General features: G+C 32.8%; 1 protein-coding gene and 1 long non-coding RNA gene across 2 annotated transcripts in view; one reads left to right on the forward strand and one right to left on the reverse strand.

Annotated features, from left to right (window-relative positions):
• The first annotated feature begins 556 nt into the window (after positions 1–556).
• LOC111505546 (uncharacterized) overlaps positions 557–21,086 on the forward strand; it is a 33,029-nt gene continuing 12,499 nt past the window's right edge. The window contains exons 1-2 of the long non-coding RNA XR_002722147.2: positions 557–1,453; positions 17,756–17,883. This is a non-coding gene — a long non-coding RNA (uncharacterized lncRNA). The remainder of the gene's footprint in view (positions 1,454–17,755; positions 17,884–21,086) is intronic.
• LOC111505543 (prostatic acid phosphatase) lies at positions 9,449–14,471 on the reverse strand. Its single transcript, XM_023160371.2, has 4 exons — positions 14,314–14,471; positions 14,150–14,248; positions 12,722–13,259; positions 9,449–9,888 (listed from the first exon to the last, which is right to left on the reverse strand). The coding sequence occupies exons 1-4, from the start codon at positions 14,395–14,397 to the stop codon at positions 9,530–9,532; spliced, it is 1,080 nt and encodes a 359-aa protein (XP_023016139.1). The 5' UTR covers positions 14,398–14,471; the 3' UTR covers positions 9,449–9,529.

Raw genomic sequence — 21,086 nt, forward strand, 5'->3', positions numbered from 1 at the left:
ACTTTAGGAAAACTTGCCTGCATCTGGATTACATCAGGTACTATTCTTTGAGTTGGATCTTCTCTAGGCTTATTGTTTCTAGGAGTGTGTCTTGATTTCTTTAATATATTGAATATTAGGTCTTGTTGTGTTTTGATTTGTACTTGTTCCTCGATGAGTGAATTATAACTGTTAAATTTATGGATGTTCAAGTTTTCCCAAATGTTCGATCGGGAGTGGGGGGAACGTCGTCGACGCAGGATGGAATGAATATCGGAGAGGTTCAAAGAGCGTGGACTTTCTTGCCCTCGCACCCCTTAGTACTCCACATCACGCTCAGGCCCTCTTGAGACTCTGCATCACCCTTCGGCCCCCTGGTCACGTTTCAGTCACATGTTCCTAATTGAAAAAAGTTCATAGTTATGAGAATCGAACCCAGGACGTCCGCGTGATAGACATTGTCCTTAGCCTCTACACCAACGTAAGACATTGAAAGTAACTGCGAACGTTGGGTATTTATAGCGTTAGTATTTTCAGGACCGAAATTGACTCATTCATTATACATGATAGCATTCGATACATTTGATATGAGATTGGAAAGAAAACGATGTTCCATACGTTGTTGGTGAACAAAAATTAGTATTATAATGGCATTCGGAGAATACAGACGAAAAGTAGAGGAATTTGAGAGACGTGTCCAACAAATAGGTAATGATATTCAATTATATGAGGAAAAAAAAAGGTTCTCAAGCAGTTGAATAATATACACATTCAAGATAAAGTGTTCCAGCCTCAGAGTGAAGGATATGTCGTCAACGATGCTGAAAAACAAATTTTGTACTTCAGACTCCAATAATTTTTGTTCAATATGTAAACGTACCGAATGTGGGTGAAATTTCAAGGAAATATGCGTGAAGGCTAATGTTTATAGATGTGAACAATGGGAATAGATTCGTTCAATTCGAATAGATTCAGTCAATAAGGGTCAGTTAGCAGTATTTGCGCAGGCGCAATTCCAAAAAATATACCATTCAAATGTGAATTGAAATTGATATTTCAAGATCTTCGTCATTTAAAAACAAGAAACTGTTAAATTTGTTCCAGAACACGCAACGAAGCAAGAGAAAAAGAAGTCACAAATGGAATTTGACGTTTATAAAGTTATCATAGAATCTATGATGTCAGCATGTATTTTGATTAGAGTTGTACAACAATTATGAAACTCAATAAGAAAATGAATATTTTGATTGGAACAGTAATTTTTTTGTTTTATATCAAGTTGGTAAGAATATATAACATAGGTATGTAGAATTATCTCTGTCACTTATCGATAAAGCCAGACACGTGGCTCAAAGCGACGAAACATGATTTGTCATCACTTATTTTCCTATATACCTCCTGCGAGGTGAAATGATGAGTTAGTTGTATCAGTTGAAGGCGATATCAGTGACGAGTGCAACGATTTCATCTGAGAGTAAGTGTTTCTCGTGCTCACTTCATGAATTTTCATTGCAAGATTTTTTATACGTTCTTGACTTTTTCTCAAATGAATTCATTCAAATTTAATTTAATTCAAAGGTGGTGAGAGTTGTTGTTGAATTATCATAAAATTCTCAAAATTTTTCTCAGAATAATTTACTTGAGTGTTTTTTTGTATATACTTTTAGAGGGTTGAAATTTTTTTCAATTATTTTGTAATACAAAACGGTTCAGAAGTATTCACGTATTCCTCAAGCCAACCCTGGACTACTATTTTTATCCTACATACATCAGAAGATAAGAAATGACAATTGCTAATATTTCTCAAGCTTTAATAATGAATAAAAGATAAGGACCGGTAATTGCTTACATCCATTTTTCTCGAATACTTTCTCTTACGGTAATTATTGTATCGCACAATTTGTTTTGACGTTTTATCAGAGGGCAGCCTCATATAACCGGGAAACGTGATTATGAATTTCACTCGAGGATCTTCCAAGCTGAATAAGATTTTTTTTCATATTTTATCTATTTGCCTTTGACAATGCTATAGCTCGTCTATATACACATTTATGTTGTGGAATTGGCTGGGGTGGTAGTGCGCGCGACTTACGATCGGAAGATCGTGGGTTCGATTCCCGCCTCGACCAGCTGGAATTATTTTCCAGCAGCTTGACTGCATCAACCTTTCTCGATTATATACACAGTGTCACCATTAAAGTGCGCACCTAATGGGAAACTTTTTTTTCGAAAAGTTTCAATGAAGTTTAACTTCGGCACTTGTCTGTGCTTTGAATTTAACTTAAAATGATGCGGCCAACTGCGACCCACTGACGTTCAGTGTTTGTCAAATTCAACTTTTTTTTTGAAAAAAATTGAAAAAGTGCATTTCTAGACCGAATTTAACGAAAAGTTACTCAAAAATGTTGTGTCTACGGCAATTTCATATCCATATGCCAAATTTTATGCAACTAGGTTGAAGTTAACGTTTTGCTTATTTTTGACAAATATTCCCTTTATTTTAAAAAACAAGTTGGGTTAATTGTCATCAATTCATCTATACATAACGAACTCATCATGGAGTTTAACTTTTCTGATACATTTTTACTCATAAGGACATTTTTAGAGAGGAATTAAAAATTTGCTATAAAAATTTCAACATGACTGGTGCAAAGTTTCAATCACTTGGCTATTTTCTTAAACAAACGTCAGTACCTTCAATTTTGAAAAAGCAGACACAACTCAAAAACTGCAATAAGTATTAATAAAATCACTAGAGTTGAAATTACATTGAAATTTCAATATTTAGTATTTACAGATTATTTATAAACACTAACTAGGGCGGTAAGTATACTGGTCCGTATTTAAAAATTCAAATATAGGGGTGGCCCAAGTCAGATGACACCCTGTATGAAAGATTCATGGATATATTTTGAGAGCCCACATCAAGTGCCAATGGCAAAATGTGGACAGATTTTCAATATGTCTGCGAATAAAGAAGATATAGCCAAAAAAATAATTTGGGATTTTTTGGTTTTTCCTGTATATCTCCAGAATCAAAAGAGCTTTATTCGATTTCTTTACATCATTGAATAGGTCTCTAAAATACGCAACTCTGCCATGATTTAACCGACACTCTATTCCTTATCGTTTACGAGATCCCCATGTACAGACACGATTTTGAATAGCCCTATTTGAGTATGTTCTTGAATCCTGTTTGGTATATTTATTTCATAGTTCTTTGGTTTTGGATTCTCTTGGAAAATGGAAAGTTTTTTTTCTTCAATTGTTTATTTGAAAACTTTGTTATACATTAGACATTTGACTGGTTTCCTGAAATAGAATACAATTTTTATTAATTTCTATTGCCTACTCTATTTCTATTACCGTTCAACAAACGTACCTACTCAAAGAAAAGGCAATAGAAATAAAAATTGTATTCTTTTTCAGAAAACCAGTCAAATGTCCAATGTGTTATAACAAAGTTTTCAAATGAACAATTGAAAAAGCCCCTAACCAGGGGCGAAACGTCTTGAACATGTATAGAATGTTTTTGGTTTAACAAATGAAATACCTTCACATAAATGTAATTTTTCAATGGGTATAATGATTTGATGATCTCTCTCTCTAAAGAGAGAGTTATTAATTGATACAATTTTGATTATTATTATGTTTTTGGTGTAGTTCTAGTGAGTTATTGTATAGACTGCTGAGATTATTAATGTCAGTTTTCCTATTCATACAATCAGAAAACTTATTAATTCCAACCATTTCAAGAGAAAGGCGTTTGGAAATACTTTTTTCTGTATGTAAAACTTTGATATCAGAAGTATAGATTCATAAGAAAAATTGCTAGGTGAACTATCACTACATAAATTTTCGTTGATTACATTAAAATTTGTATAACTGTCAATAATGAGAATAATAATTCTCATAATAAAATATTATTGAGAAGTTTTTGAGATGAGAATTTTCGATCAATATGTCTCCAAGAAGTCTGAGATTTTTTCGCTTGAGAGCAGGGTGTTCTAATATTTTTATTTTGTTTTTTTTTCGAAGAGAGTATTGAATTGATTTTAACTTATTTTTTATGAAGAGAATAGTAATTGATATATCTTCCTGAAATAGTAGGTTTGACATACCAATTACTAATCAAGGACTTATCAGTTTTACGGATGACTTTTGTATCAAGGAATGGAAGGGTATGATTATTCTCTATTTTAATAGTGAAATACTATTTTTATCATATATATTGACAACATCAAGAATTTCATGAGATTTGTCATAAGGTATTGCACAAATGACATCGTCAACGTATTTTTTTAAAAAACGAATTTCAAAACTCAGTTTGGGAAGGATGAGCTATGATTGAAGAAAAAATAGCTCCCAATAGTGTACCAAGAATTTGTTTGAAGTATTGACGGAAAAACAGATTTTTTTAAACAGATTTACCTTCGAAAGAAAAATAACTTGAGTTGAGATCAAATCAATTATTCCAATAATTTCTTTTGGTTCATTGAATATTTTCTGTTTATATCATTCCATCTTGCTTAAAAGTGAAATCATATCAAGACTGATCAGAATATAATATGGACGTAATGATTTTTCATTTATACAATTGGAAAAATCGAAAGAATCCTCAATAAAGATTTCATTTTCATAATTATAAGCATCAGTGAGTATTTTAGTGACCATTTGAGCAATTTTTTCATTTGGAGCATCAATGGAAGAAGTAATGGGCCTCAGTTTCATATCAGGTTCATGTATTTTGGGGAGTCCATAATATTTTGATATAGAACTACAAATCATGTACATTTCTGCTTCATCTTTTGATATCATTTTAGATTATTTCAAATCTGTAATGATTTCATTTGCCTTTTGTTGTATTGTTGAAACAGGATCTCTAATACGGGTGTTGTCAATTGATAAGTTGAAAAAAACTAATCAATACAGTTCATTGTATGATTTTCACTATAAAAAAGTTTTACAAAAACCGCGACACGTGTTTCGCTATACAATAGCTTCTTCAAACATAAACTGCCAGTTTATGCTGAAGAAATTATTGTATACTCAATGGTTGGAACCGCATATCGATATCTGTCATCATTTCTGGATTACAGCATGTTTTTCGGAAATTTTCATTTTCGAAAACTTGCTGTTACTTTTTTTGTCTGAAATTTATGGTTTCTATGAAGACATTTTCTATGCACTTTTTTACGTATATCCCAATCGTGTAAAAAAACTTATTTTTCCAATTGAGATATCAATAGTTATTGATGAAAAACTATTTTTCTTAATGTATAATTCAATAGAGCTTGAAATAACCTTTTCAAAAATGTAATACACTCGATGTTTTGCCAAAGTCATCTTGAAACGCACATTTTGATCAAGTAGGCCATGGACGATGCGGCTTTTAATAGAATTCAAATCTTTACTGGTAACTATCAAATTTTAATTCAAGTAGTAAATACGCTCTTCGATTAGTGGTATTTCTTCAATTTTCAAACATACTTGTAATTTGAGTATCAGAATTCTGAAAAATTGGATACGTAGCCTGATTTATACGAACCGGGGAAATACAGAAGCAGCAAATAACAAGAGGTATCGGGAGAGAAGGCAACCTCTTAGAGACATTTACGGCAGATTGCGATATAACCTATTTGATGGTGGCCAAATTCAAAAGAAGAGACCAACATTATTTGAATCAAATAGTGATGAGAAGTTGAAAGAAATAATTGTTTCAGGAGCTGTTGCCATACAGGACCAGAAAGAATCATCAACTAAGACCAGGAAATTTTGATTTTCCGATAAATTGTATTTGGACAGACGAAGCTTATGTGGGCAGTGCCGGCATTTTTAACTGCTACAATTCTCATACTTGGGTACAACAAAATAATCATTCTATTGTGGAGCAGAGAAGTCAAGAAAGATTTGGATTCAGTCTGTGGGCAGGTGTTTTTAGGGGTACAATTATCGGCCCGTTCATTTATAATGGCAGTCTCACATCTCACAGGTATTCAGGAAATTTTAACCCCTTGATACGAATTGGAAGCAGCAATGATGCGAAGTTCTGCATTTCTCACTCCTAGTGAACTAATCGATTCGGCAAAAAACTTTCAGAAAAGGTGTCGCCTGTGTGTGGGAGAAGCTGGTAGTTATTTCGAACACCTTTTCTGAAGACATATATTTTTCATTGTTTCTCCTTCATCATCATTATTATTATCGTTGAAGTTTTATTTATCATCAGTGAATATAGTATACATTTTTGGCTGTTTTATTGAAACTATGCCTAAGCCTACTTAATTGAAGTGTGCGTTTCAAATTCTACATGAAAAAACTATGTATTTCAAAGATGACTCCAGCAAAACATAAAGTCTCCTACATTTTTGAAAAGGTTATTTTGAGCTCTATTGAAACATTCAGGAATAGACAGGGCGTCTCATTGGAAAAATAGTTTTTCATCAATATTTATTGATATCTCATTTGAAAAAATACGTTTTTTACACCATTGCATTCTATGTAGAAAAGTGTTTCGTAAATGTTTCTTAGAAACAAGAAATTTTTGAAAGGAAAAAATTTACAGCAACTTTCCGAAAATTCACATTTTCGAAAAACATGCTGTAACTCAGAAACGATGATACATATTGGTAAACAGTTTTCACCAGTAATTGGATTTGGTTGTGTATGACATTCAGACACAACCGTCAGTTTCCATTTGTCTAGTTTGAAAACAGGAGTTTTCCTTCAGAAGTGTCCTATTTGGTCCCCTCTGTACAAGTACGTTTTCAAAAACTTAAAATGAATATCTTTTTACAATTCGGTTACTTATCTCTGGAAGTTCATTTTCTGTTTTTTTTTTTGATGTCACCTACGTTCATGCCATTCTGGAAACCAATTTTAATAGACAAGATTCTCTGGACTAGTTGGTTTGTCTTTGAAACTAATCGTCTTGGGAAGCATCGTTTATCTCTGGTATTCGAGACTGTGATTCATCCAAACGCTAGTGATGAGACCTGGTGGGTCGACACAGTGGGTCTGGTGTTGAATCGCAATTCCATCTATCTGCGTTGCAATGAAATCTATAGTGAAAGACAAAGACGATCGATGTCATTGCTTGGCTTCGTAACTAATCGCCTTGAGGAAACTCATTTATCTTCGATACTCGAAGATTGAGTCTTCTGACGATCTCATAAATGACATCTTTGTGAAGAGAAATATCATCGCCTTCACTTTCAGGCCTGTTATTTTCAGAACAGTTCAGTGGTTCAGCCTAGCATCACTGATGGGACCGGATGAGTCGGAACAGGTCTTGTGTTGGATCACAAGTTCATCTAGCTGCCTTTCAGTGAAAGACAAAGGAGGATTATCTTTCGATAATCGATGTCAAAGCCTGGCTTCCCAACTGATCGCATCGGGGAGTTTCGTTTATTTTTGATATACGAGAATTGAGTCTTCTGTTGATCCCATAAATGACATCTTCATGGGGGAAAATGTCATCGCCTTTACTTTCAGGCATGTCCTTTTCAAAACAGTTCAGTGGCTCAGTTCAGCTGATGAGATCTGATAGATCGAAAGAACGCTGCTTGGTGATGTATTACAAGTACATCTATACTCCAGGAATATTAGTCAAATGAAGGCATGTATCTCGGAATTAGAGATAGTCAATTAAATACGTGTATAAACCTTTATTTCCGCGACTACAGATCATCCAAGGTCAAACTTCAAAAAAAACTTTAAAATCGTTATTGAAAATATATCGTTTCCCATGGGTTTTATCTGTTTAAAATCTGTTTTTCCGTTAATCAGCTGTCGCACTCCTATGAACGACAACCCTCAGAAGTCTGAACTGGTGCGAGATAAGGATTAACGAGGTATTACCTTTTAACATGTGATTCCCAACACGGGTTGGACGATAGCAAGTGAAAATCTATCGTTCAGACTACGGCTGGAACCACTGTCCAAGGGTTTTATGCTATTAATTTTATTCATAAATATTGTAAAGGAGTGAATTCTTTACAAATTTTGTTTGAACAAACATTTTTTCATATCTTGATTCATTTTCGTGATAAAGGGCAAAGCGCGCGCAGTGTCTAACTATTCAGAGTATCATACGAGATCAAGCTGAAGTCCCGATTAAAAACTTGTCGTATGTTGTTAATAAATTATTGTTAAATATATATTTCTGAATAATACACATTTTTTATTGATCTAAAAGGTTATACACAGTGTTTCAGTTCAATGAATTGATGAATTTTAACAAACACTGTTAAATTATTTCAGACCGGGTTATGAAATGTATTTATCATCGAAAAAAGAAAAGGACTTGGAATTGAATAAGAATGCTATTTGGGATATTTCAAACTATACAATGAAGAAAAAAAAATGTTATAGATACCAGTAAATAATGAATACATATACTGAAAATTATCTCTCTGATGTAGGGGGTTAGAGAATCTAGGAAATTCCAACCTATCAAGAGAAATATAAAAAATATAGATAGTAAAAATTGTAAAAAGTAATTGAATAGGACTGGCAGATAATTGACGAAAATCCATATTCAAAATAATTATTATAGTTTTTTGTATGATTTTCACTTTAAAGGGTTTTACAAAAACCGTTTACGCTTGAAAAAGCTATTGTATAGCAAAACACGTGTCGCGGTTTCTGTAAAAACCCTCTATAATGAAAATCATACAATGAACTGTATTAATCAGTTTTTTCATTGTAAAAAGTGTTATAAAAATACTCAGTGAATAATTTGACGGAATACCAATGGAAACAATTTTTGAGATTCATCTGCTGAATTTTCTATAGAGAAAATAGTGATATCAGGAGAAATCTTGGGGTTGAATAATGCTCAAAAATATGGTATTCATGTATTGCTTTAGGATTTTCAGGTTCATTAATAGCTAATGTAGACCATCAAACAGTGACATCAATGATAATATTAATAATATAAATATAAAAGTTCATCAAACAATGAATAGTACAAGTCATCCAGACCTTGGCTATATACCCACAAGATCAAGGAAGCTCCAGAAAAGTTTCTGAGCACATGGGACCTTCATATATGGAGCTTTCAACTAGAGCTACAGATGTATCATGTAATGTATCTGTTGATAACGGATTTCAAACACCGTTGATATATATTTATTTACATGAATAATATGTCGACTCATCAATGAATGTGAACGTTCAGGGCCGGAGAAGCTATTTTTTTAGTTTTTTGGCCGTGCTCTGTAGGTTTCAATGTCCAATGCCCATTGGGTCTACTACTGCGGTAGACATCATCAAAAGCGATAAGGTGACGATCAAAGTGCTCGGGTTTTTTCTCAACACAAATTTCTTCTCACTCTTAGCACTATTTGAAACAAATCACTGGTAGTAGTCAAGAGTAACATTCAACACTGCTTCTTGTTACCTATTTTTTTTTTAATGAGACTAGAAGGTCTTTTTCTCTCACATAAATATTTAGGGACTAGAAAACAACTTTTTTTCTGTAAAATACTCTGAAATTTAATTTTTTTAACGTTCTGCATACAATTTGTAATCTTGTTCAATTGAATCTTGTTCAGGAGGCACATTCCTCAGCCCATGTATCCGAATTAATGAGGACATCACTTAGTTGGTTTTTCAAATTATTTAGGTTGCAATCGAACTGAAAACATCCTCGCGGTGTTATTTTTTGGATAACATCCTTTTGTTTGTAGTAGATGTTGACATGGTAAACCCCAAAATTAGCTTGTCTCAATTCAAAATAGATGCTGCTTGCGTAGTATGGAGCGTGAGGCTCATATGCCCCGAGAGCTGAGAGTATTTGGACGATATTGTTATCGTGAGCGCTATACATTCTGAAAAATTGACCACTGGAAGGATTTTCTCTCATTTTTTCGAAGTGGTCTATCACTTCATTAAGGAATGTTCCAGCTCCTAAAAAATATTGTTTTGTTATGATGATACGAATGAAACAAATGGATACAAATGAAGTGATATGAAAATATTGTTATCATATTTCTAATCCACGTTTGTACGTTTGTTTGTGTGTGCTTGATAATGTTTCATCGTGAACTTTATCAGTTCGGACTTCCATTATATGATATGATAATACGATTCGAAATTCCTGGAAGAACAAATGAAATTGAAAATTCAAATGAATAGCTGAGAACAACAATTATATCTAGCAAAAAACCCTGAAATGAAAATACTATGAAGTGAAAATTAGGCAATATACTGGAAATGAAACAATTGGAAAAAACTAAAAATTGAAAGATTTCAAGCCAAGTTACTTCACAACGTTTCGATTGTTAGTATCCACAATCGTCTTCGAGTGCTGACTGGACTATTCATCCGAGAGATGACTTTTTATAGATCATTCGGGTGCTTTCACCTATAATCTTTCTCTATCTCCGCTTCACCGGTTCAGCGGGGGATGAACGTTTGGCTGGAGTTCAACGTTTTCCGCTTGATTATGGGTTTCCATATGTTTCATATTTCTACGCTAGCTTGGCTGACTGCGTAATTGGACAACGTATGTGGAGTATCTTTGAATTCCCTCCTCAGAGTTCCTTCTTGAGAATGATCTCAATTTGAGATCATTTGATGTTATGTCAATGAATCCAAACATGCTCTGCTCTTTCCGATTTGCTGTTTCCTCCTTATTGTGTGTTTTTCTTCTGCTCAGCAATGCGGACTTTGAATAGTCTCTTAGTTTAATCGATATAGGATTTGCCACACTCTCAGTGTGGCAAATCCTATATCGATTTTTGGAATCGCAGTCCGCGTTTGGTGGCCTGGTCTTCGTGAGACTGCTACGTATGGTGTTTCCAGATCTGAAGTAGGTTCTGATGTTGTACTCGCACCCAATTCTTTTTATCCTTTTCGACAATCCTCTGATGTAGGAAAGGCAAGCACTGGTCATGACGGCTTCTCTTTCTCTTCTAATCAAAGTCTGTTCTACCATCAATCTATAGTTACTATTCCATTGAAGATCGTTTTTGATTATGTCTAATTCCCTTTTGAGACCTTTATTCGTATTACAAAGTCAAGAAGCACGGTCTACTACAGTCTATTCCAGATTCCAGTTTTCAGCGTGTAACAGGCAAAACAATTGGCAGAGAGTAAAGAAGTTTATGCAGTTATCACTCATTTTTTAGGTGTACTCAGTAATAGTTGACTACTCTCAATCCTGAGAAGTATTCAATTACATGTTTGTTTGAAAACTTGCGAAGAGTGATGTTTGCACATTGATAAATAATGAAATACATATGTATTGATCTACTGAACATGCTGACTCCTGAATGAAACCGATGATTTTTGGCAATTTGAAATTCAAGGGTGTGGTGATTGTCGCTACTGATGAAAAACTAGAATCGATAAACATTAATTTTATTGTAAACGGAAATATACTTGAAATTCAAAACTTTAGCAAAACATTGGCAGTATGTTTTTTTCATTGTTTTCTACAAAAATACTTCATTAACAAAAAAATGTTTTTTATATATAACCTCATATGGTTTTCATCAATTCACCAATGTTTTTATTCCCTGTTGCTGATATACTCATTTCTCACATAGAAATTGTCTTACTACTACAATATTGTCTTAGTTGGGACGAAAACATGTTATAACCTCACTCTTAGGCTCTTAGTCTTATTGAAGTTGTTGAAATGAGTTTGGGTTTTGTTTCATAACAAAAATTCGGTGTCCACTTTGGAAATGGATTTTATCCCGTCTTCAAAAAGAGGTATATAGGAAGAAAAGTTGGAATTTATGTTGATCAAATTAGATTGACCACAAAACACATTCTTGTGAATTGTTGAGACGTCTGGATGACAAAATACTTTTAGACGCCTCCCAAAATTAAATTAAATGAAATGAAATTTAAGGAAAGTTAAAAAGGTTCAAATCCAAACAGTCTAATGTCCACTCTCTTAGGTAATAATCATGAGTACCAACCTGGAATATACAAGGTATCATGACAAGTGGACATTACCATAAGCAATTATAAATTAAAACAATGAACTGTACTACTAACGCATTCAATAACCCCCATTACCAAAAATAATGGTTGATTCAGTTGCATATGAAATTATGTAAATCAGTTTTGAGGTATCAGTTTCATTCATCTTCTGGTGATACTAACCTAGCAAAACGTGCTTTCTAGTTTTGGAAAATATATGGAGTGTCTTAATTTTGAACAGTTCATAAGATGAAAAGGTATATCCCATATGTTTTATTTTTAAAACTCCTTATTCACAACTTGAGAAAATTTTTTGTGTAGGTAAAAAACTAACTAGGAAGAATAAATCGAATTTTTTGTCACTCAGAAAGGGTGTAACCTGATATTCACTAAAATGGGTGAATTTTTCTATTGTTTGAATGATGATTTGAAAATTTTCTCTGAGTGTACTTAGGTGAATTCTATTCGAATCCATAATTTTAAACCTCGTGGAACCTGGAAGCTAAATCTATCTCTATGAACTCACTATTTCGAGAGATTTGTCGAATCGGTATTTCTTTTAGAAAACGTTCCGCTATTATCATCATCAACAATGAACAAGTTGAAAAATTCAGATTTTTTTTTCAAAATCTGTTTTATGTTAACCAGCTGTATCCTATTTACGAACAATAAATCTCAAGAGTTTAAACTTGTGCGAGATGAATATTAAAGAGGTCTAACCTTTCAACGTGCTATTCATAGCACTTGATAATTTCATAATTTCAGGCTGTAATTAACTTAAGGTACTATGTTTAGGAAATCTCACCAAGACGAGCCAAAGTTGTACTATATCCTAAACTCTGGAATAAATATCCACCTAGTGTGGTCAAAGGTTCCGGAAAAACTGCTTCTGTCCAAGGAGGTAGATCATACTCAAATTCATTTTCAATAAAAAGGGTATCGAAAATGTCGCCAATGTCACTCAGTGAGGTGATATTATCGCCACTGTATTGGGTAAGGTATTTGTACGTTTCTGCGTATGTCTTATCAATATCCTTATAATATGGTTCATTTTCCAGAACTCTTGATCGTTCTCTTGAATAAGCGGCACACTGGGGAAATGTATTTATAATATTTGAAGGTGAAGGGTGAATGGGAATGGGACTCCAATGTATGTCTGGATTCCAAAGTTCGGTTCTTGTAGGTGGAAATAATCCTAATACGTTGCATTGAGCAGACATATGAGTTCTATCGACATCTGTAGTTTGTGCATAAAAGAACTCACTAGCGTAAGCTAATGGTAATGATTCGTTATATCTTTGACGAGTATATTCCCCCAGTTGGAAGTGTTGAGTTTTTCCAATCTATAAAAACCAATAATGAGAATATACAAACAGCAAATTTTGTTATTAATGAAAAAATGTCTGAATTGATTCTTGAACTATTAGTTGGAGGAAAAAAATGTCACAGAAAATCATTTCTAGGATGGAAGTACTCGAACAATTGTTGAACCCATAAAGTCTGTTAGAAATTTTTGAAGATTCATTGCTCTTTCCATGATCATTTGAATTTGGGATAATAAGGAGTAGTTAGTTGATTTTTCAAGAAGTTGTGTGAAATGAAATAAGACTGTTCGACTTCTTGATTTCATCTTTCATAAAAAACATCAGTTACTGACAATTTATTGAAAGGTATAATATATATAGCACTCTCAAGCGCTTTGTATAATCCAAATGCGATACATTTATTTTATGAATGGAGTGTATTTCAAAAATTCTTTATGAGTTCTCATTTTCATATTACTCAAGATACAGACATTGAAACATTCAATGTCATTCGAGAAAATTGTGAACTTCAAGTAGACATTTCAATTTTTATGTGAACACCCGATATAGAATTGTTTTCATTTGATCATGATTGAAATTTCTGGTAAACTTTTCCTTCATGATCATCCCAAGTTGGTGATAATTCAATATTATTTTCTGATATTCAGTTTCATCAGGAAATTATCGGACGGCCTCATTCATATTATATGCCTCAATGAACATCATTGAATATGTATTTCATGATCCCCTCATGTTGAATTTCGCCTGTAGGTTTATTTTCCTGATGATTTTGATTTCCGTACACATTTTGAGACTTTTATTGTTCTGAATTCTCGAAATGATATGAATTTCGAAAATATGGTAGTTGAACTTTCATAGAGAAGTGAAAACTCGCAAAGTTATCCTCATATCAAAATTTTTATACTTACATTGGTTAGTTGTCCCGGTGATACTGGCCAATTTGAAGGATCTGAGTAAGGATCATTGGCATAATGTGATATTGGGGTCCTTTGACCATGGCGAAAAACCTTTGAAGAAGTAACACAATGAAGATGATCTATTTCAACTAGAAGTAATAAAAAAACATATTTACCTGAATTACAGATATCAAAGTTGAAGCCCAAATGGGTGAGGTGGAAGTTAGTAAAAAAATTAATAGAACTTTAATCACCATCATTCCTGATGAATTAAGATAGCAGTTTCATCAGGGTCTACAAAAATCAACGAAATTAATTTACTTTTATATTGAGTGAATTATGTACGAGCTATATAAACATACAATAACTTGGTTTAATCGTTTATAATCCACCTCCATTGATACTATGAAAGAGATAGAAAATGTGGATAGGTTGCGTAAATATTTAATCCATTTAATCTCGAAGAAATATTTGTTAGAACTTTATATACCTGAAAGATGAATTGTCGGAATAAATTTTCAAGAGACGAAAATAATAGACACTTTGCTTCCATATCAAACTAATATTTTGAGTTCTTGACATTCATCCGACATTCATTTCAAAAATACATTCAGAAAAATTGAGTAATTAGAGCTATTGCAAGCAACAACGAGATTGAAAATGGTTTCTGAGGCAAATTAGATGGAAAAATGATTTACCAACAATATTAGTGAATATGTTGCCTGATTTGATAAGTGTAGGTGCACATACTTGTAGGGACAAATCATTCTTCTATTTGTTTGAAGGTGATTCACAATGTTTCATGATGAATTTTTACTAGTTCGGACTTCCATTGTCTACTATATAAAATGATTTGAAATCCCCGAAACAACTGAAAAAGAAGAATTAAACATGAATAGCTGAAAACAACAATTATATTAAGCAAAATAAACCTGAAATGAAATAATAGTGAAATAAAATACAAGTAAAATAGAACAATTGAACAAAAATAAATAAAAATAAAGAAATGAAAAAAGAAAATGAAAATAAAAAGTTGAGAGATTCCAAGTCACGTTAGTTCACGACGTTTAAATTTTTAGTATCTACAATAGTCTTCGGGTGATGACTCAGTCATCACTTTTTTTATTTTTATTTTCTTTTTTCATTTCTTCATTTTTATTCATTTATGTTCAATTATGTTATTTAATTTCAGGTTTATTCTGAATATTACTGGAGTTTTTTCCAACACCAAATCGTTATTTTCACACCTCGACACGTGTTTCGATCACCAAGTGATCATCTTCAAGAGGAAGATGTTTTGTCTTCCTTTACTAATTTGAACATGTCAACACGAAACATGTTCACAAACTTTATCGAAGCTTATTAAAGGATTGTTTGAAGGTGGTTGACAATATTTCGTGGTGTATTTCATCAGTTCGGACTTCCATTGTCTGATATAATATAAATTGATTTGATAACCGTGAAAAAATCAAAAATAATAATCGAAAATAACAATTTTATTGAACAAAAAACTGAAATCACAAAGAAATCTTTCTGATTTTTTCAGGGTTATCGAATCAATTTATTTATATTACACAATGGAAGTCCGAACTGATGAAATACTTATTGGAGCAATTTTAACCAAATAGACATTTCATGAGTTCTGGTCTGAAATTACATGTTTGTGAAATACTAATTTATCGAAACTAGTATATTGTTATTACATATATGGACCTGTACTTTAAAAATCATCTACAAAAAATTCATCATGTTTCTCGAATACGTTTTTCCAAGTATGGGTGACATACGATAGGAGGTCGCATGTTGATCTTTGTTCCCGAAAGCCAAATTGATGATCGCTCAAGATGTTGAAGCCTTCCAAATATTTGAGAATATAGTGGTTTACTGAAAAATTCGAACTGTGTCTCTGAGATACGCGAAATATTCACAGAGATGGTAACTGTCCACCACCAACTTTTATCAGGAAGTACAATCGGGAAAAAAATTCAGCCTAAATAAATTCGGGGTTGACAAATATAATTGAATGTATAGTTACTAGAGAAGATTATGAAATGTAGCAGGTAGACAATATAAGAAACATTGCTTGCAATATGGATTATATATGCCTGATACACAGATACAATTCATAAAATATTTTTGAAAATTGGTAGTCTGAAGATTATAATATGATTTTTTGGCTACTGTTGATACATAGTTCTCGTATGGAAGTGTTTTGATTCCTGATAGATTACCATTTTCATCTTTTGAAACAATTTGGATAGAAAACTGTTTTTCGTATAATTCAGCGTTTATATGAAAGTATTTGTTTCGAAAGTAATTTTCTTTCGTGTAATTCAATGTTTATATGAAAATAACTGTTTCGACAGGACTTTTTCTTACAGTTTCTGTCGGAGGCTCACTTTTTTACGTGATCTACACATCTATGTGTAGAGATAATTCTGTGAAATTGAATGCGTTCTTTCTTTCTTTGGAAGGAACATTTTTTGTGTTGAAAATTTTCTTTCCCAAAAAGTCATCTCCATTTTCCTGTTTCGATGCAGTCCTGTTTCCTCATCTATAATGGGTTCATTTCACATAAATCGTTCTCAAATTCCTTTGCTCGTTCACATCGAGATTTCCATTGCTCGAAAGAAAACTGTTTGAAAAAATTGTCGCAATATTACATGATATCGTTGTAATTGAAAGTAATATTTCCATTTGTGAGGTTATTTCTCAGTCGAACCCAAATCAACTCATTCAGATGCAAATCCGGGTAATATGGCGGTAACCGTACAATGTTGTGATTTGCTGCTGATATATTTCATACCACTTGAATTTGGGCTTATAATTATTTTAGATAGCATATAATTCAGGTTCCAGCATATTATTCTAGATGAAATATTCCTCTCTGATAACCGTGATTGGATATCAGCTTTTTTGGTTGATGTCGTTGGCATTTTGTCGATTTGTTTATTATGTTATGGTGCATTATCGATCATCACAACACTTCTCAATGGCTTTTAAACGGAATCAACTGTTTCCACACTGATTTTTTATAATTATCAAAAGTCATCCCATTTCAATAATCACCTGTATTATAATTCGATTTCCATATAATGGCATACACATACTTTTACCACCCGCATATATATTATGATAGTGAAATATTTTCTCAGACCTTCCATGGTGTGTAGCGTGAATATATCTTTCTTTCATACGGGTCCGCATTCTCTTCAAGAACTCGATTTTAAAAAGTCGAGTAGGCAGGCGTTCCATCAATATTTTTCATTTTCATCTATCGAAATCCAAGTTAATACATTCCTATCTCTCAAAGACTTTCTGCTACCCCGATAGTCAAAGTCTTATGTGATAGTTTCATGAATTTTCCTAAGCGAAGGAACTCGTTTCTCTTCGATATGGAAATTAATTATGCATCTGTGTAAAATAGTCAATTCAGAATAATTCTTGATACATTTTTTTTGGGTTAAAAATGGTTTCAACTCACTATTTTCCAGTTTTCTCATCTCTGATTCGATTTTTCGTACAATTCTCACGCAAGCCCCTGTGGGCTCAGTTACTCGTTCTTGAACCTTCAAAGATAAGATACAATATTGGTTTTTAATTATTATTTCTTTTCAGTTCACTGAAGGCATTGTCAAAGACGACAAGCAACATCATCGATGTTGCCCCGCTCCGCTGGCTGATCTACTGCACATTATCCAATATTTGGAGGCACAGCCAGATTTGTCAAGCTGTACAAGCCTGTTGTAAGTTCTATATTAAATTTCCGAATGGACTTAAATATCATAGCCCAATAAATTTCAAAGAATCTCATGTCGTCATTATTTGTTTGATGTGATCAAACCATGCTATTTACAACGGAACATTGGTCGTATTATTTCATGAAGTTTTATGGAATAATATAAGTGAGTTCACTTATACTGCTTCAGTTCTAGGCCATTTTGGTCTCGAAGTCATCTCGTTCACTACAAGACAGACAACTTCGTGAAATCCACTAATAATAGGTGATATAGGAATAAATCAGTACCATTTTATACCTAGGGTGAGTCCACAAGTTCATCAATTCATGCATACTATGAACTAACTTGTTGCTTACGCAACTAACAATAGCTAGCAGGCTGAGTCACAATTAGCAACAGCCGCCATCGTAAAATTCCTCAGTAAGCTTGCCTGAGTAGATGACACTAAATGCTTTAGACACGCTTAAACCTTTGCTTACATGAACTCAATATAGTACAGATGTGGTCACTGACGATGATTTTATTAAAGACATTTCAAAAGACAATAATTCAAAATATTCCACTGTCAAGGAACACTGTTGTTTCAAGAATAAATAATTCATCTCAAAATTTGGTTCTTCAACAAAATTGAAACGAATCGGCTGAAAAACTTTCAGAACTACCACACCTTCTGATCTTTTTTTATTCAAACTGAACCCAAAAATACGGTTGAAAAAACGTAGGAAGAGTTATGAAACTGAAACCCCCAGACACATAGCTGTAAGAAAAAATTAACATTTTGAATATATGAAGAGAAGACAGAAAGGAGGATCAGGGATAGTGAAGCATATTCTGAAATCAACTGGTTTTCACGCAATAAAATGAAGTGAAACAAAAATTGTCATCAATAAATCCCTTGGAAGAAATGAGGAGACTCTGGAAATCCGCACATATTATTCACAACTTCAGAAAATTATGGCATAGAAGAATATAAACTCTTTTCGATGAAGTCGTATCTATTGATTTATTACATTGACATTCAGTCAAAATAAATGGTACTATCAGTATCCAAAGCAAGTAGAAGCAAAGGACTGTTCTCAGACCAATTTTTTCTGTATACATGTAAATGGACTATTTTCTATTAAGAATACTACAAGGGTTATCAGCTTTGCTGATATTACTATCATATTCTATATAGGAAATGGTTGGGATGGGGTAAAGAATACTGCAGAAAGTGATCTAGCGTTAGTAAAGGAATGGTTTGATTGCAAAGAACGCGTTTTCCACCATATGAAAGTTACTAGATATCTCTGATTTCAGCTCATTAATAATAATCAGTGAACTAAAGATAACTCAGACATATAAAATATTTTTTTAATAATAATAGCTTCATTTATACATGAATACATTGAATATTACAATAATTTGAAACAGTGACATTAAGAATTGCAGTAAAAACAAAGACAGAGATACCCACTAAAACCGAAGTTGTGCGTGGGACTCCTATTACTAAATGCATAATTAATGAGCTGACTTGAGAAACAATACAATTATTTGTAATATAGCGTACTGTATACATAAAATAGTTAGAAGTATATACTAGAACGATGTCCCTATTAATATTGAGTGCTCACTTTTGAAGATGTTTTTCAGTAGGTCAATATTATTTATTATATAAATGTAGGTCTTTGTACATGTTCAGTAAGAAGTTGAATATTTTCCTACTCTGGTATTTGTATGAGTGTTGAACAGTGGATTATTTTGTTGTGTTCACTTGCACATCACCCTTTGATTTAGTGCGGGTATTATAATCGTGTCTAATTGGTCGAAGTGTCATTTCGTTTTTGTAGATACGCAAGATCAAGTTCTATATGTATATTTATCTGATATCGAGTAGCTTTGAGTCAATGAAGATTTGATCAGAAGAATAGTAATTTTTTTGTGGTACAAGATTTCGAGTATTTTTCTTTGTAGTACTTCAGCTTTCTCAAAGTGGATATCTAAAATACGACCCCAGCTCAGTATAGCATACTGGAGTCGAGATTGTACAAAGGCGTAGTATACTATTTTAATGTGATCTCTAGATCTCAGCGATTTCGAGATCTAGATAATATGTTCATTCCACCTAAGATGAGGATGTATTATAACTCCCAGGTATTTAATTTGGTCTGCTCGTGAAATTTCCATGTTTTTTTGTGATTATTCAGTATCAGTTTTTCATAGTTTGGGTGTCATGATCGATTCTCACCAGAGATGGAATCACCATGTTGAATATGTCGTGAAGAAGTGGAGATGTGTCTTGTTTAAGTTTTACAATTGTAAAATATTATGTCTGACTCACTGAATGAATATGTTGATTGATTTTTCCAGCAAGTAACAAAGGTATTTTAAGTAGCACCCGATTGTCGCTGAAGCCAGAAGAAAAAATCTGAAATATGAATCTGAACCTAATTCACGAGTAACATCCTGTATGTGTATTCATGTAGACTATCGAATATGACATCTGGACATTTCATCATTTTGACGTATGTTGAAACAAATACAGATGTTGCCAATTGTATCTATGTAGGTACTACACATAGCTGGATAACACTATTTGTCAGATTTTTTCATGGCTCTTGCCACTCTTCTACCGCCACAATTTCCTTATGGAAGTTCTCCTATATAATTTGATTGTTCCAACGACTTTCAAAAGAGTTTTATCTGAAGATAGGTAGTCTATTCTTGACCTAATGTGAAATAATCATATATAATCAGGATATTTCAACACTGAAATAATATAACAAAATATTTCCAATGATTTGAAGGAAAAATTCTTCATTTCACCAACTTAAAAAAATTCAATTACGCAATATGTCGAAAACAAAATACTCCTGGATAAAATAATCTCCAGGTTTATAATGATTACAATCTGATTGAGCTTAAGTTAAGTACTAATAAATTTTTATTGGATTGTGACATATATTAATACGAATACTTCTTTAATCTAGAAATAAATAACTAATATCTAGTCAAATGAGTTGTTGGTTGAACTTCGATTATTGTTTTGACGGGAAGATTCAGATCATATGGTCGACGCGACGTACTGATGACTAATCTAAAATAGCTTTTTGATTTGAAATCTTTTATTTTTCATTATTAAATCAAATCTATTATTTATAATACAACATTGTGCTCAAACCATTGTGATATTCGTTTTTTTCGTAATTATGATATATAGTCATATTTCT

Source organism: Leptinotarsa decemlineata, unplaced genomic scaffold (genome assembly GCF_025532065.1).
Source record: "Leptinotarsa decemlineata unplaced genomic scaffold, Ldec_3_MD MMD2_tig00078340_RagTag_RagTag, whole genome shotgun sequence".
Classification (NCBI taxonomy): domain Eukaryota; kingdom Metazoa; phylum Arthropoda; class Insecta; order Coleoptera; family Chrysomelidae; genus Leptinotarsa; species Leptinotarsa decemlineata.